General features: G+C 45.0%; 1 protein-coding gene across 8 annotated transcripts in view; it reads left to right on the top strand.

Moving 5' to 3' along the window:
• Positions 1-16,945, top strand: part of plekhg5b (pleckstrin homology domain containing, family G (with RhoGef domain) member 5b) — a 79,287-nt gene that overhangs the window by 32,845 nt on the left and 29,497 nt on the right. For 6 of the 8 annotated variants that reach the window (XM_029722722.1, XM_029722718.1, XM_029722717.1 and 3 more), the window contains exon 2: positions 1,460-1,533. In XM_029722722.1, coding sequence (XP_029578582.1) covers positions 1,460-1,533 — 74 coding nt within the window. Of the gene's footprint in view, positions 1-1,459; positions 1,534-9,717; positions 10,049-10,836; positions 10,919-16,945 lie in introns of those variants that run through there. The other 2 variants (XM_029722724.1, XM_029722723.1) reach the window with 2 other exon arrangements.

Genomic DNA, 16,945 nt, shown 5'->3' with positions numbered 1-16,945 from the left:
TGATGATTGAGTTGGAGGTGTGCATGGCCACGCAGTCGTGGGTGAACAGGGAGTACAGGAGGGGGCTGAGCACGCACCCTTGTGGGGCCCCAGTGTTGAGGGTCAGAGAAGTGGAGATGTTGTTTCCTATTTTCACCACCTGAGGGCGGCCCGTCAAAGTCCAAGACTTAATTGCATAGGGCGGGGTTGAGACCCAGGGCCTCCAGCTTTATGAGGATCTTGGAGGGTAATATGGTGTTGAATGCTGAGCTGTAGTCAATGAACAGCATTCTTACATAGGTATTCCTTTTGTCCAGATGGGATAGGGCAGTGTGTAGTGTGATGGTGATTGCGTCGCCTGTGGACCTGTTGGGGCTGTATGTAAACTGAAGTGGATCTAGGGTGGCCGGTAGGGTGGAGTTGATATGATCCTTGATTAGTCTCTCAAAGCACTTCATGATGACAGAAGTGAGTGCTACTGGGCGGTAGTCATTTAGTTCAGTTATCTATGCCTTCTTGGGTACAGGAACAATGGTAGCCATCTTGAAGCATGTGGGGACAACAGACTGGGATAGGGAGCGATTGAATATGTCCGTAAACATACCAGCCAGCTCGTCTGCGCATGCTTTGAGGACGCAGATAGGGATTCCGTCTGGGCCAGCAGCCTTGCGAGGGTTAACACGTTTAAATGTTTTACTCACGTCAGCCACGGAGAAGGAGAGGGGGTGGTGCTGTCCTTGATAGCAGGCCGCAACGGTGGCAATGTATTATGCTCAAAGCGGGCAAAGAAGGTGTTTAGTTTGTCTGGAAGCACGACGTCGGTGTCCGTGACGTGGCTGGATTCCTTTTTGTAGTCCACGATTTCCTGTAGACCCTGCCACATACATCTCGTCTGAGCTGTTGAATTGCGACTCCACCTTGTCCCTTTACTGGCATTTCACTTGTTTGATTGCCTTGCGGAGGGAATAACTACACTGTTTATGTTCAGACATATTGCCATGGTTAAATGTGGTGAACCGCGCTTTCAGTTTTGCGCAAATGCCGCTATCCATCCACAGTTTCTGATTAGGGTAGGTTTTAATAGTCACAGTGGGTACAACATCTCCAATGCACTTCTTTATCACACTTACCGAGTCAGCGTATAGGTTGATGTTGTTCTCTGAGGCTGACTGGAACATATTCCAGTCCACGTGATCAAAACAATCTTGAAGCGTGGATTCCGATTGGTCGGACCAGCGTTTGATGGTTCTCGTCACTGGTACATCCTGTTTGAGTTTCTGCCTATAAGACGGAAGGAGCAAGATTGCATCGTGGTCAGATTTGCCCAAAGGGAGGGCGGGGGAGGACTTTGTATTCATCGCGGAAGTTAGAGTGGCAGTGGCCGAGGGTGACACATTTATTAGGTCTGTGTGTGTGTGAGTGTGTGATCTTATACAGAGGTGTGTGTTTCTCATGGTCTTTCCTCTGCTGTGTGTTCCAGACGAGAAGCCTGTTCAGGAGGACTGGGTGGTGTGCCAGCATCCTGAGTGCCCTGACCGTCGACAAGCCTCGAAGGTAAGACTCGCATCCTGGGATGGGCCAGTCAGTTAGGGATTATCCCTTTGAACCTGAATCATTGAGCCCAAATCATTATCAAATAAATCCACAGTGAGGAGAGATCAGTGTGTAACTTTATTTCATTTGGATTGTCCGTTTGGACAGAACTCTTAGGCTACATGAGGTCCAACTTGACCCCATAAGACCTTTACCCTCGTAGAGGTAGCCAGAATATTGAAGCTCTATGGTGAGGTCCTGCTACGTACAACCTGATTAGGGAGAGACTCCTTTTCTTCTGTTAGGTGTTAAAAGGGTACGAGGCGTGAGGCAGTGTGTCTGGCCACTAGACTGTGAAATGAATTATTCCTTTGAAGCTGCTGCTTTCTGAAAACAGGACCATAGCCAGACGGCCAGATGAACCAAAGCAGTCTGTCTGGTCGTTCGGCTCTCCCCAAAACGGTCCACTTCTCTCAATCTGGATAAGATGTATTTCACCCTCAGTTTCTGTGACAGAGCAACCGGTCCCTCCCTTTAACAAAAAAACACGTGTCTACATCACGTGTCAAACTCAAGTCCTGCCGGCTCATTCAGGCCCCCGGGTGGTTTGAGTAAACTTTTTTTTATTGTAGGATTTTTTTGCTACCAGGGGAAAAACAACCCTCTGTCTACATTGAAAAGACTAAAACCATATCGAAACTGTGTAGAAATTATAATGGGCCTATATTATACAGTCTCTTCACTTTTTCCATGTTACTAAGAATCACCGAAATGAAAGCTGGATAGTCATGGAGCGTCGAAAATTCCAAAAGCGATGGATAGGACTATTGTTTATATATTTTTTTTAAATCAGTGCGTCCCTCCGGACCTTGGCGAAGACCAAATACGGCCCACAGACAAAATTTGTTTGACATCCCTGGTCTACATCGTGTGTGTGTGTGTGTGTTGATCTGTGCACCGGTGGGAGGAGGAGTTAATTTGGGACAAAGCCTGTCCGACTGACGCAACCCGTCTCCTTGGCCGAGGTCACGGGCTGACGTTATGTAAGGAGATTAAGACGAGTCCTGTTAGTTATGGGGACTGGACTGGGATAGGAGCAGGGGAGGATTGAGAAGCTCGCTGGTGACTGGACAGGGATGGACGGAAGGGAGGGAGGGAGGGAAGCCTTGTTTTCAACTGCAAGCAACAGCCCTGTCCCAGCCTCAATCTCTCCCCCACTCTTCTTCTTTGCTGCCCTTTTCTGTCCGATTTCCATTTAATCATCTACATCTCTCCAGTCGGTTGACAAACTCATACATTTCAGAGGATGGCACAGCAAAGCCTTGTTCCCTCACTTGTGCTAATGTTGTCTTCAGTTGGCAGACAGAGCAGCAGAGAAATGTCCATGTCTCCTGTCTGTGACAGGTCTGGTCTTCGTCAGCAGGGGGAGCTAATGAATCAGGCCGGTTATGCAGTCCCATCTCTTCATATTGCCTCTTGTTGTGTTTAACTCCAATTGCCTGCATTGCATAAACGTTTTAGACATGATTTAGAGTTTTTGAAAAATACACTTTGTATTATATCCCATGTGGTTTTAAATAAACTCCTCAAAGAAGCCATTTGACTCCGAACAGAAACATTCAACTTTTTATATTTCATTTAAAGAGTATTTTAAGGAGCTTAAACAAACCCTTTGAACTGAGCTGCTTTTGGCAACAGGGAGGGAGAGAGTCAGTCAACTGGACTGCAGTCTCCTTCCTCACGTTATTTCTCCATTTTTATTTGAAAGTGCTTGGTCTTTATAGCTCTTCCTTTGGTCCTACTTCATAGTATTATAACAGTTACGTTCTGCGGTAACTCAGCTCCCCAGAGGCATTTGTGAGTCTGTTCCAGTCACCGCATGAGACATGCGCCCTGGCGTAGCGTTAGTCAAGTTCACCTGTCCAATAATTCAGTGAATAGATCCAGGTGTCCCAGTAAGTCAGGTACTGACACTACCTACCATAGCTGTCTACGAGTAGAGTCACCATCACATTACTTAACACTACCTGGACTGAGGTTAGGCTTAGATAACTATTTCATGTGTTTCCAAAGGGTTTGTACCATAGTCGTATGAACCTAATTTGAACCTTTGTTGTAGGTCTGGGACTGTTTTTCAGGCCGATAGCTAGGCCTTAGTTCTGAGTTAATACTGGACTGACTGACTACCTGACCGTGCTGTGGCGGTTAGCAGCAGGGCCGTGCATGGACCTTTCAGGGGGCAGGTACTCAAACTGCCCCTCCCCCCAACAACACACTCATCACAAATTAGAAGGAAGTAAAATAGAAACAAAAAATAGAAGGAACTAGTTACAGTTATGATTGACTGTTACAGATATGATTGACAGTTTCAGACATGATTGACATCAGGAGAAGATCATTGATGATAGATGTGAATCTGCTAGTTAGCTAGCTTGATTGTTTTTACTGATTGTGATACATCTTCAATGCTTTTAAATAATAACTTAATAATATAGATAATATTCATAATCTTATAATTCATGATATGTGGGTATTTTTGTATATGATGGTTAGCTAGTCTAGACTACCTATTCAGTGCTTAATTTGTAATTTGTGCCGGTGTTGTGCCGACAATGTTCTTGCCTGCCCAAATCCCCCCTCCCCCCCTTCTATCTTGGGACTGCACATTTCATAATAATTTTGGTAGCTCATGTTGACTAGTAGTGTGTGCCACAAAAAGTATTTGACTCTAGCCACAAAATTAAGGAAATTAGAAGGGGGGGTAGAGGATTTCGGCAAGGCCATTTTCTTGCCTACCAAAATCCCCCCCCCCCCCTTCTAAATTCCTTAATTTTGTCACTAGAGTCAAATACTTTCTGTGGCACACACTACTAGTCAACAGTGTGGAGACGAATGGATTCGGTTCAGTCGGTTGTCCTGATAGCTGGCTAGCTGGCAACAACAGCAGCATGGCGGTAGTTAAAACTTGTAAAAGAAAGTGATGTTTATTTTGATGGGCCAGGGAGAAATAACTTGTAGTATCGATCATCCTCTGGATGTCACCGTGACATGCCAATTAACTAACCTAGCGACAAGCCTGTGCCAATGAATGTCCAATGCTGCAATGTTGTATCGAGGTGCTTGCCAACGTGAGACTTGCTTCTCAACGGGCAGCTGTAGGCTATCACGTTGCCAACGGTAGCTAGCTAACGTGGTCAATTTGTTCCATCCCACTTGATTTTATTTGGAGTAGGATAACAGCCTACACGAGAAATAACTTGTAAAATTGGTAGTAACCATCTGAATGGCACTATCCGGGATACAGTCTACTGCTCAATGGGGAGAGTTTGCGCTGCAAGCCGGCAACACTACAATACGGGAACAGTGTCCTTCGCTCCCGCTTGCGTGTAGCCAATAACGGCCCACAAGCTTAAACCAGCTAGCTTGGAAGGGCTCATCAGGATGACTGACTGAACCGAATCCGTTTATCTTCACTAAACTCTCGCCGCGAGACTTATGTCATCAACAGCAATGGCCGATGTGTTTGTGCCAAAAACATACCTGTAGCGACCCGCACAGACAGCTGTGTGTTGTGTGTTATGCTGTTAGTTGTTTGTGTTGTACTTACCAGTACCCAGTGTTCGCGGGGTCCGCCATGCCAATCAACCTGCTATCTGCCAATCACGGGAATGCCTGGAATGTTCTGATGCTGGGTGTCCTGGGGGTTGGCAGAGTGGCGTGGAGGGGGGTTTGGGCAGGGGGATGGAGCAGGTTTAGCCATTGTTCTCTCTCTTACGTCTGGCCTTCACAAGAGAAGGTCACGGTTGTTTTATAGGGTATCCTTCATTTATTTGGCGTGGGCTACGGCCAAACAGTAGCCTGTGTGAAGTTGGGTTAATAAACCGTCAATTTGTAAACTCAATTCTCTGTCTGGACAATTGTTCCTTTGTGATCTTGTCAGGTCATTACAATTCCTTACTTTGTAAAACAATGTTCGCCCAATAGGCATATTTGGAAGTTGATAAAATATTTTGGTAGCTTGCAGCAGATCGATTAGAGTCTTCTATTTTCAGCAGGACTCATTTAGCAGTCAGCAGTCTTGGCACAGTAAGGAGAAGAGGCCAGTCTGAGCTCGCTCTGTAACAGGTCTCCCACATATACAGTTAATTACACCCCTCCCCCCTGTCTCTACGGGAACGGGACAGGACCAGACAGGCCCCGAAAGGTGTGGGTTCTCACGGCAACGCGCGGGTTCTCACGGCAACGCGCCCCTCCTAGTACATACAGCTGCAGGGAAGGTGACGGAATGGAAGGGTGGATGGATGGAAGGGGAGAAGTTTCAATCAGCTGACTGACTTCAATTTCTCTCTTTGGTTTCATTGGTTTCACTTGGATGGTTTTGATCTTTTATTCCCCTTACATATTAATTTGATGACTAATACCTCTCTGATATTGTTTTTGTGGAATCAGTGACACTATTTGGAAGTAATATTATCCACCCTTTAAAGCAAGTCACGAACGAAACAATCACTTGAATTTCCAGCGTGATGAAATAATTGTTTGAAGAAATACAAAAACAACACACAAGGTCACACCGTCTGCTATTCAACAGTCATCTATAGGGTGACTGAAACCCAGGTATTGAGGTACAGCGGTAAGCCTTAATTCCTTACCGAGTTACCTAATGATGCTTCCCCTCCCTTGGCTCTCCTCCGGCATGAGTCTGACTGTAGCTGCCTCTTGGCACGGACAGATCAGAGGACTATTTAAAGCAGCTGTGCACATCCTTTTAATTTTCATACTGCTCTTTCTCCCTTTTCCCCCCTCTTTTTTTGTCCTGGTCTAATGAGGAACAGTCTGTTTTGAAAAGGTCTTAGGCATGAGGGCGGCCAACACTGGAGCACGATTTATAGATGTACTGTCAATAATTCGAGGTAGAATTATCTAGCTGTCTCTCTGTCTGTGTGCGCGCTCGTGGGAGAGAGAGCATTTGCACGTGTGTATGTGTGTGTGTGTGTGTGTGTGTGTGTGTGTGTGTGTGTGAAAGTGTATATGGATATACCTTTTCATTTGCATTGAAAGTAGACCCATATTCTACGTGCTCAGAGCAGTGTGTCCTGGTTGTCTTTGGCTGTTGATTTGTGAAGACACACATACTTCTACTATCCAATAGGCCACTCCACTATGGTGATTTAATATGGCTTGAAACAGGAAAATATGCACATAACTCGCGCTTGATTGTCATCCAAATATTCCTCACAACTTGTATTGCCTTTTATATAACAAGCACCAAAATAAATATAGCTTAAGTTGACCCGTTATGAGTCGAAAGGAGAAATGAGAGAGTGCAGAGTCTCCGATTGGGGTTTCTTAGCAGGAAAAGGAAGGTAGGATGACCTCATTTTCTATGTAAGGAAAGTTTTCCCTGTATGAGAAGTCAAAGGCTTTTGTCACTAATGGCACCCTATTCCCTATGTAGTGCACTACATTTGACTAGGGCCCATAGGAGTCTGTTCAAAAGTGGTGCACTACACGTAGGGAATAGGGTGTCATTTGGGACGGAAGCCAGAACCACTCCGGCTGGCATGGGTGGGATTTCTGCTGTGGTGGTACTGTGATGTTAGACTACCAAGCAGGATTTGGGCATTGGGATTGCTCAGGGAAAAGTTGGCTAATGGGTTTTCAATGTGAAGTACATAGAGAAAGTTAACAGCAGTGTCTTTGATATGCCTGTTAAAGACTGGAACTCCAATCGTCTTCACACAGAAACCAATAATGCTTATGATAGCGTTTTATATTCATTTCAAGCATTTTCATTTTTTCTCTGGACATGATTTATGGAAACGTACCTTATAGACCAACAGAATTGAAGTATTTCTACGGCATAGGCTACATCTCACTTCTGCGATAGCGTGGTTGAATTGGCTGAGGACATGAAAGCATTTGCGATCTGGAAAATGATTTCATCCCATAAAGCACAGGCCTACTGTGTAATCTCAATGACACACAGAGCACATTTTAAATACGTTAACTGTCATATTTTCCACTCCAGTGGATGTTCTACTTCAGGTAGAATGACTATGTAATATTCCACTTACGGTAATCGTACGTGACGTCTACAGGCACACACACACACACAGAGGGTGATTGGGTAAAGACAGTCTCTGCTGATGGCTATAGACAAGCAGGAAGCCGTGGTTGACGTACAGACCTATAGCTAGAGTCACAGTTGGCCTCAGATGCAAGCTACAACAAGCTTTTCACTCCACAGAACTCCCAGCGCACCGCCATCATCGTCTATTAGCCAATCGACAGCTTTCTTCCCATACTGTATTTTTCCACTATTCTCTTGACGTTAAAACAAGGGGGGGTTTCCCGAAGTTCTCACAATCGTTCTCAGTGGCAGATTTGATCGCAGTTTTGTTTTTACTTGGGCTTCCTTGAAATAAGTTTAGTAGTGACCCCATCAGTCTTGAGTCATTCATTTTTCAATCATGAAAGGAGAGACAATGATGCAAATGAAGGCAGCTATCAGATTAAATAGTGCTCTGCTGCTCTCCGTGGAGATACTTACCTTGCTTGGTAGTAGGCTTGCGTAAAAAAAAAAAACATAACCAATTTCAGTCAGGGCCGACCAATGTAACTGGCTGGTTCTTCAAAGTCTTTATAACGAGGCCCCCAGTGGCGAGATGATGGGGTTGAAACAACATAACAAATTCAAATCCCTCCTCACATGTGAAGCTCTGCTCTTCTTCATGGCAAACCAAACTAAAGCCTTCATGTGTAATTACTGGTTAGGGCTAATTTCTGAGGGAGTCAACAGGATGGTTGAAACGAATTAACTGTTTAAGAATGACGATCTGTCTGAGCCTTCAATTAGAAAAAGGACCAGCGTTCTCGAGAAAATCTCCCAAATCCAAAACATGTTATTATCGCGGATACGATAAGTAATAGTAGGCGACTTTGTAAATCAGTCGAATGAACTCTGAAACCAAACTCCAAACCCTGGAACTTCCAACAGAATTCATGGTGAAATAATTAGGCTTTATGTATCCTTTTTATTACCCTTCTCACTCGCTCTTTACGCTCTACACACTTATCTTTCTCTTTTGTTTTATCTCTTTTGTCTCTTGAACACACCTTGTGAAAGAATTTCTGGACTTATCGGTCCGGGAGGGGTTAATGCCAAGGTCCGGCATCAAGGGAGGGGTCACCTCTTTACACAGAATACATTCCCCTTCTCCTCCCCAACAATGACATTGCCACTACAGACTAATCCTTCAGGGTAATTGCGTGGCTGCTGCCCCATCTTTTAAACACAGACTGCTGTAATTGTGGTTGGCAACAGCGGGTGGTGGGGTGGGCAGGGGACCCGTATGTTGACTTGTTTTGAAGAGGAGAGATTAGTTTGGGCTTCCCAACCCGAACAGAGCTGACCTCTCCCTCCCCAGGCTGTGCCTCCAGGAAGTCTCTCCAGCCTCCTGCAGCCATGGGGCCCCTGAATAGTTTTTCCAGAGTTGGCTAATTGTAGACTCCTCTAGGCTTAGGTTGAATGACAAAAGAACAGAGAGCAGTGTACTGGCCCATGTTTGTGGACAGGTTAGCACAGTAGACTGCACGAAGACATGTGGTCAGTCATGAGGGAGACAAGTCATTTTTGATATTTCAGCCACCAGTAGTTTCAACAATATTGAGGTTAACTTCCGTGCACATATGATATTAGAATATTCTAATCCTGTTATCAAGATTGAAATCATATACGCAAGTGACTTATTTTAATCTGATATTGAAAGAAGTAAGCAAGTGCAGTTCTCTAACACTGTTCCCTCCCATTGACAACATATTTTACTACATAGGAAAGAACCACTAGAAACGCCTCTTTTTCCTGTCAGCTCTCTTTAAAGCACAAATACACCGTCCTGCGTGCTACTCTCTGACCTTGTGCCACTGAGGGGTCAGGGGTCAAACACAGGGACAAATGGGAGAGAGCGGTGAATACGGAGGAAGATGCACATGAGTAGGGAGAACCATAGAAATTGTGGGAAAATCCCGTTCTAGTCATTCCATTTCTGTGAAGACAGAGGGGGGGGGGGGGGAAACGACATGAGATGTTTAGAATAAGGACTGGTTTCTATACAAGTCAGTGAGTCAGTCCAGGATGTGTGTATGCTGGTAGGTCTTTGAGTGGAGGGAGAGGCTGATGGTATAGTGGGGGGCGGGGTATCGCAAACACCAAGGCAGCTCACATGTTCATGCTCATTCTAGCCTCGTCTGTCAGGTTATCCTGTGGCGTTCTACTACCTTGGAGCTCTTCCTGCTCATAGAGGACTTGAAAACACTTTCTCTCACGCTCCCTTACTGACGGATGAATGAGATTAGAGAGAAGCTTCCATCGAGGGTGGGATTTTAACTTGTGGTCTGCCTGCCACCGAGCTACTGACAGTTGTGACCTTTGGAAGTATTTTGTCACTTACCCATCGAAACGGAGAGATTATTTTCGGGAACGCACTTTTTCCCAGCACATTTTCCCAGCACTTTGTTTCCCAGCAAACTGGAGGTAAGTGATCGAGAACATCCTTACCCCTCTCACAACCTCTCCCACTGTGTGCATTAGTACTGAGGTTCAGTGAAAGGAACCCAGCATGTTGTGTTATTGTCTGCCTGGGGTTGTGTAGTTTTTAGGGTTGATCTTACATTTTGGTTCACAGCTAGGTGTAATCTATAGGGACAGGTGGGAGAATGGTATGGCAAAGGGATATCATACCTGGCTGAGTAGATCCACAGCCAGAGTGAAGTTGAGTGCTATTTTGTTCCTCAGTGAGAATGCTAGTGCAATGCACCCTCTCTTTATGTCTTGACTTTTAAACCCTTTTGTTCCTCGGGGAGCATAGGCCATCAATAAACTTCCTGGAGTTTTTTTCTCCCTATCTGTACACTGTTCCTGCTTGCCGTTGATGAATGCATTCACTCAGACATCAATTGCAACGTTTGGGGGGCCTTTAATTCTCTGGTTTTTTTTTTGTCAGACGTCGGCATATTCCACATCTGTTTCTTATATCAACAACCCCAGATCCTCAACAGCACACGCCAGCCCAGCCAGTGTCCCCCCCCTCCATTTTCTTCATACCAAATCTAAAGTGGCTTACCAACTATCCGTTTCCAAGTCGAAATTGGAACTGCCTGTGTCCAAATCAGCAATTTGTCTCTCTAGGAGTTTCCAGCAGTTCCCCAAATCATTTTCTTTTTCACCCACTTCCTCCTTTTTTTGGTCGTGCACATCACCTTCCTGCCTATCGGTCTCTTTTCCTTCCCTGAAGCTATGGATAGGAAGCCTGGTTGCATCACTGTCCAGCAGCGCAGCCTGAGACAACACTCACTCCGTCTCAGTGCACTTGACTGCGTTAGAGCGGAGACAGACCAGCTGCCGGTGAGTGGGTCTTCAGTTTTCTCATGTGGTCACACCAATAACTCTTGAAGTTTGTGTGTAAGAAAAAGTTGTCTCTCGTTTTGCCATCGTTGACAGTTCAGTGTCCGATGAGGCCAACAGCAAATCTGCAGTTTTATGATTATTATTATTATTATTATTATTATTATTATTATTATTATTTTATTTTTTTTTTATGCGTCAATACGTATATCATATGGGTATAGGGCAAAAGGCTTGGCTTGACCTTTTTAGGGACAAAAGGCTTGACTTCAGGGTGGTCTGAGTCTCTTGCTAGTTGAAGTTCTAGCCTATTTCTCAAGGTGTGGGTGTGAAATCTGTGCATGTTTGTGCAGTTTACTGTACAGGCAAGGCTCTTCATGCTGCATGTTGAAACACACTTTTGGTGGAATGTTTCCTTTGTAAAAAGAGCTAGGCTATTTCCTGTAATGCTCTGTTAGATGGATGTCCTTCAGTGTATCTCTGTCCTAGATCAGACAATTCCCAAACTCTACTGTACATCCACTGACCAAACACAGCAAATCAAATGGACCGTTGACCATTGAAGAAGAGCTGTCTTTTTGGTTTTTGCCACTGCGTAATCTTGTGATTTGTGTTGGAGACTGCTATATTCCGAATTGATGTCAGGTCCCCTCTCTCTAGTCCGGACCTGTTTCCCTAGTGTACTCTCCACGGTGTGTACATCTGGAAAAGCCAGTCCTCTCCTAAGACTTACGGTAGGAGATGTGTCATAGGTTTGTCATCATTATGAAACACTCCATGTGGTTTTCCCCCAGTCTGCCTGACAACTCCTTTTTAAAATACATTTAAACAGATGACAAGTCACTCGGTTTAGTTTAACTAAGGACTTTCCCACTGATGGGATCAGATTTCAGGCCTGTTTGGTTGGGAGTGTTCAACCCAGCCTGGGCGAAATGCATCCGGTTGTACATCAACATTATTTGACTGAATTTAAACTGAAAAACTGCAGGCATATTAGTATAACACTGGACAAATGACCTCATCTACTTTACTAATACCTGTGGCATTGGCCTGAATGACATCATATCCTTTATCATATATACTGTATATACATCAAGTACCACAAGCGAGTAAAATCTGATACATTTTTTTTAAAAGATAAAACACCTCACGGCACAACGGGGAATGTGAAGAGACGTGCGCACACACACACACTGTAATTTTGTAGTGATCGAGAAGTGATGTAATGTTTTGTACGATGTTTTGTTTATGATGTAGGCTGTTACGTTTTGTTGAGATGTGGTTGTTTTAATCCTGTTTGGACCCCAGGATCAGTAGCTGCTGCCTTGGCAATAAATACAAAAAAAAGGTATCCTGTCAACCAGACACTTACCAGTCACTCAGCCTCAGGTGTGGGCTTGGATGTTTCACTCTGCCAATCATCTCCTCATTACAGATAGAAAACAAGTCTCCCTACAGTACAAGCCTTTTATACATGAATCATCCCATGTGTCCCAGAAACACATGCACACTCACTCTGCCCTAGCTTTGAACGCTCCGATACAACAAGTGCCTCTGTTTTGAAGAGTTCCATATGTGTTTGAAGAAAACCAAACCCTTCCACAGTAAAGGGGGGTGGGGGGTTAATAGTAAGGAGACACGTCAGGCTGGCGTTGTGTAAGACCTCCTGCTTTAAAAGCTCCGGCCTGGTCCTGGCACTCTCTCAGAGCCCAGCTAGAGAAACGGACCGATGGCGGGAGAAGAAAGAGAAAGCGCGGCGGTACTGTTCTCCCCTGCCTCTTCTCACAGACTCACACAAGTTTATTTATTGAAAAATAAATGATCAGATCTGGCCCAGTCCTGACCTGGGGCTCTGATCTATCCCTTTGATCTCATTTATCCCTCTATCCCCTCCTCTCTGTTTCCACCTAGCGTACCAGTAACAGCCAGAACTAAAAGGGTACAGTCAGTGGTGTAGTGGTGCGTGGAGAAGTGGGTTTACTCTAATTTGGCCCAAAATTTCCCAAACGGCCCGCCCGGCAAAGGAAAGGCACCCTGTGTGAAAAATTCTATGAGAAACAATGACATGCACTCTGAATGATCTAAAATGCTTAAACCATATCAGGAGAGCGCTTTTTTTTAGGTATTTAAAAAAATCTGACTTTTGATTTTTAAGTGTACTGACCCTTTAATTTAAGTGCCAGGCACCTAGCAATGTTGTTTGATTAGTGGTGTTTCTGTAGCACATGAGATGGAGTTTGCAAAACAAATGGCCAATGGATTGATGCACGTAATCGTGACATCATTCTGACAGGTAGGCATGGGCTACTTTGTAGCTAGTTAACATTTTGTTAGTTTTTGGGAAAGCCTTTCCATCTACCAGAAGGCGGTTAGGCCTATCATTAGCATCACTATATATTTTTTCTGTTCCTTAACTGTTTGAAACCTGGACTTTTTACTTCATATATATCCCACCATAGAAACGTGGAGGCAATTATTTTACAAAGACTTTCTTTCATTGTCTTCTAGCCAAAGGCATGATCCTAGTCATATTAGAAACCCATGATAGTTGTTGCATCTTTAGATCTCCCCTCTTAATTTCTAATTAATATTTCCACGAGACCGCTCGCATGTGCGTGGGGATTTAGAGTGGGGTTTTCCACAAATTGCATTTTGGAACATTTGCTCTGTTCTAGGCCTACCGCCATGTGCACGTTGCTGCACTGAGAATGTGAAGAAATAATCATCTGAGAATGTGAAGAAATAATCATCTATCAGCATTTTAAGCTAAACATTCTGATCTGCCTTGTTAATTGATACGGTGTATACCTCCACTACACTACTCTGACACGTACCCTGGGGATTAAGAAGTGAGTATATCCCACTGAGAAATAGGTGGGTATTCGGTGTATACCTGCGTTTATCCTTCGCTACACCACTGGGTACACTGAGGCTACAGCGTGTCATGTTTAGGAAACCAACCTCTACAGTGAACCCAGGGGGCCCCCAGTTGCGTGCTCAACTCCCAAGAGGGGCATGAAAATGTGTTCTCAGAAAATGGTAACTATAAAAGTAATGATGGCCTAAATGGCAGGCCAAAGAAGAAGTGATTTAACTGTCTTTTTGATGTAAAGCAGACTCCATGGGTATTTAGAGTTTAGCATTTGCGTACCAATCCATCATTCTGAATTAAAACCATGATTATTACGATGTCCCAGTAGTATAGCTAGCTGTAGCATTACGGTGAGTGCTGGCCACCCAGGCTGAAGCTGTATATTTTTTTTAAGTGGTGTGGAGAGTCTCCCACGCAGCTCATTGATACATTGAAGGCATGCCGACGGAGGCAGAGTCTGAACACAGAGTACCAGAACAGACCAGACCAAGATAGGAAAGACTGGGAAGGGTTAGAGAGCAGAGAAGCTTTTCAGGTCTGGAACGTCTGCTGTGGCTTTACTGAGTTAAAGTTCATATAAGGAAATCAAATTGGGCTCCCGAGTGGCGCAGCGGTCTAAGGCACTGCATCTCAGTGCAAGAGGCATCACTGTAGTCCCTGTTTCGAATCCAGGCTGCATCACATCCGGACGTGATTGGGAGTCCCATAGGGCGGCGCACAATTGGCCCAGGTTTGGCCGGGGTAGGCCGTCATTGTAAATAAGAATGTCTGTCTTGCCTAGTTAAATAAAAATACAAAATTAAAAACAATCAATTCAAATAAATTCAAAATCTATGGATTTCACAAAACTGGGCAAATGGTGCAGCCATGGATGGGCCTTGGAGGGGATAGGCCCACCCACTGGGGAGCATTTTATTGTCCCCAGCACAAGGTGCACCTGTGTAATGATCATGCTGTTTAATCAGCTTCATGATATGCCACATCTGTCAGGTGAATGGATTATCTTGGCTAAGGAGAAATGCTCACTAACCGGGATGTAAACTAAACAAATTTGTACACAGAATTTGAGAGAAATAAGCTTTTTGTGCATATAGAACATTTGTAGGATTTTTTTATTTCAGCTCATTAAACATGGGACCAACACTTTACATGTTGTGTTTATACTTTTGTTCAATGTATTTGATTAGTTAGACGGGAGTGAGTCTGACACCAGTGTACGAGGGAGTCTGAAGTCTGTACTGCCTGTCTCGTTTGAGGGTGTGTGCGTGCACACAACAGTCTTATTATTTGTACAAGACTGTACACGACTGAGTCAAACCAATCATGTGTGTGTCACTTTTGCGTGTGTTGTGATAACGTGTCATCCAAGGTCTGTAGACACCAGTCGAGCCTCATTTACGGTCCAAGCCGGGGGATGGTGTGTGTGTGTGTGTGTGTGTGACTCAGTACGTCTTACGTATTTAAATGACTGATGATGAGAAGGCATATCTGCTAAGGTAACTAACGCTAAAGGGTGAACTCGGCTTCAAGTTGCCAAATCAAAGATGTCTAACACGTCAGTGCCTGGCCCTGAAGTAACGTTTTAGTGTGGGGGTGGAGTGATGTTATTGTGGAATAGATCACTGAAACACTCTGCAGCACACTATCAACTGACTGCAGTGTAAACAAGGCACACAGTAAATTACTGAAAGGAAGGCTTTATTAGAGAACTGTAACCATATCCAAATGTCATCGTGACTGTTTGGTCTGTGCTCGACCTAGCTAAACACAATCATCTGTATTGACTGAACGTTCGTCATAGCTGTTCAATGGTGTGTTGATTTAGGCTGTGTGTGCGTGCGTGTGTGTGTGTGTGATGGCTGCTGGAGACTGACTGTATGTGGATGACCCAATGGAAGATGGGAAGGGAATTTAATTAGCTTTGGGTGTGGGCACCAACAACGTGTGTGTGTGTGTGTGTGTGTGTGTGTGTGTGTGTGGAGCAGTAAACCAAACACAACAAGGGCCCTATTTTCTCTTTCACATTGTCTCTCAATAATCAGTCTCCTTCCACCAATATCCCATCCTGACAACTATGTTCCAGTAAGTGCTACTCCACCTTTCACTTACACATGATGACATTGTACAGGCACTCGTTGCAACATTCACTGAAACTATCAACAACCTTATTGCGCGCGCGCACACACACACACACACACACACACACACACACACACACACACACACACACACACACACACACACACACCGAGGTTGGGATTAGGTGTGCTCTGGCAGGACAGGCTGTTCAGATTAAAGCCAGTCAGTCCGGGGGGGGGGAGAGAGACTGTTGTGATTGATGCAGTGCTGTTGGCGGCCTGGCCTTGCATTTTATCAGTATTTTCCTAATGGCGAGGGGGGGTGGAGGGGGATCAAACCTTATAACGCCGACCATAGTGTGTGTGTGTGTGTGTGTGAGTGATCCAGACTCTGAGGTAACAGGGCTGAATCACTTCGGGAGAACCCAGTCATCTCTAAGTGTGACAGCTGTAGTCTGTGAGAGGAACGTTCATTCAATAGTTGTCTACCTCCCATTGATGGTTGGAAATTGGAATGTAGCAACTTTGTGTTCACATGATTGTGTGTGTGAGGGTGCTTTGGTCGTGTGTGTGTGGTAGTGTGTGAGGGCGCCTTGGTCGCGTGTGTGTGTGGTAGTGTGTGATGGTGCCTTGGTCGTGTGTGTGTGGTAGTGTGTGATGGCGCCTTGGTCGTGTGTGTGGTATGCGTGGCAACAAGTGTGTGTAATCAGGTACCACATGGCAGTGATGGGGCTAAGCCTGAGCGAAGGCTGCAGAGGGGCCTGTGTGTGTGTTTTCACAGCTGTCAGGGGGGTGTGTGTGTGTGTCCGTGTCGCTCGGGCCACAATCACTGTTCCTCCTCCAAACACACCGCTAATCCCGTTGACTTGATAACACACGTCTGGACACACACACACACACGCGCACGCATGCATGCATACTCCCAGCTCCCGATCCCCAGCCAGCTGTCATTTGACCATCATTCTCCTTCAAAGTCACCATGCACTCTAATTGGCCCGCTAGTGCCAGTCACCACCACCAAGTGTGCTGTGCTCTCATCTTCAGTCTCAGGTGACCTATTGTTGGAAATACTATCAC

Source organism: Salmo trutta, chromosome 30 (genome assembly GCF_901001165.1).
Source record: "Salmo trutta chromosome 30, fSalTru1.1, whole genome shotgun sequence".
NCBI classification, from domain to species: domain Eukaryota; kingdom Metazoa; phylum Chordata; class Actinopteri; order Salmoniformes; family Salmonidae; genus Salmo; species Salmo trutta.
The sequence above is the reverse complement of the archived record's forward strand: the minus strand, read 5'-3'. Positions and strand labels throughout refer to the sequence as shown.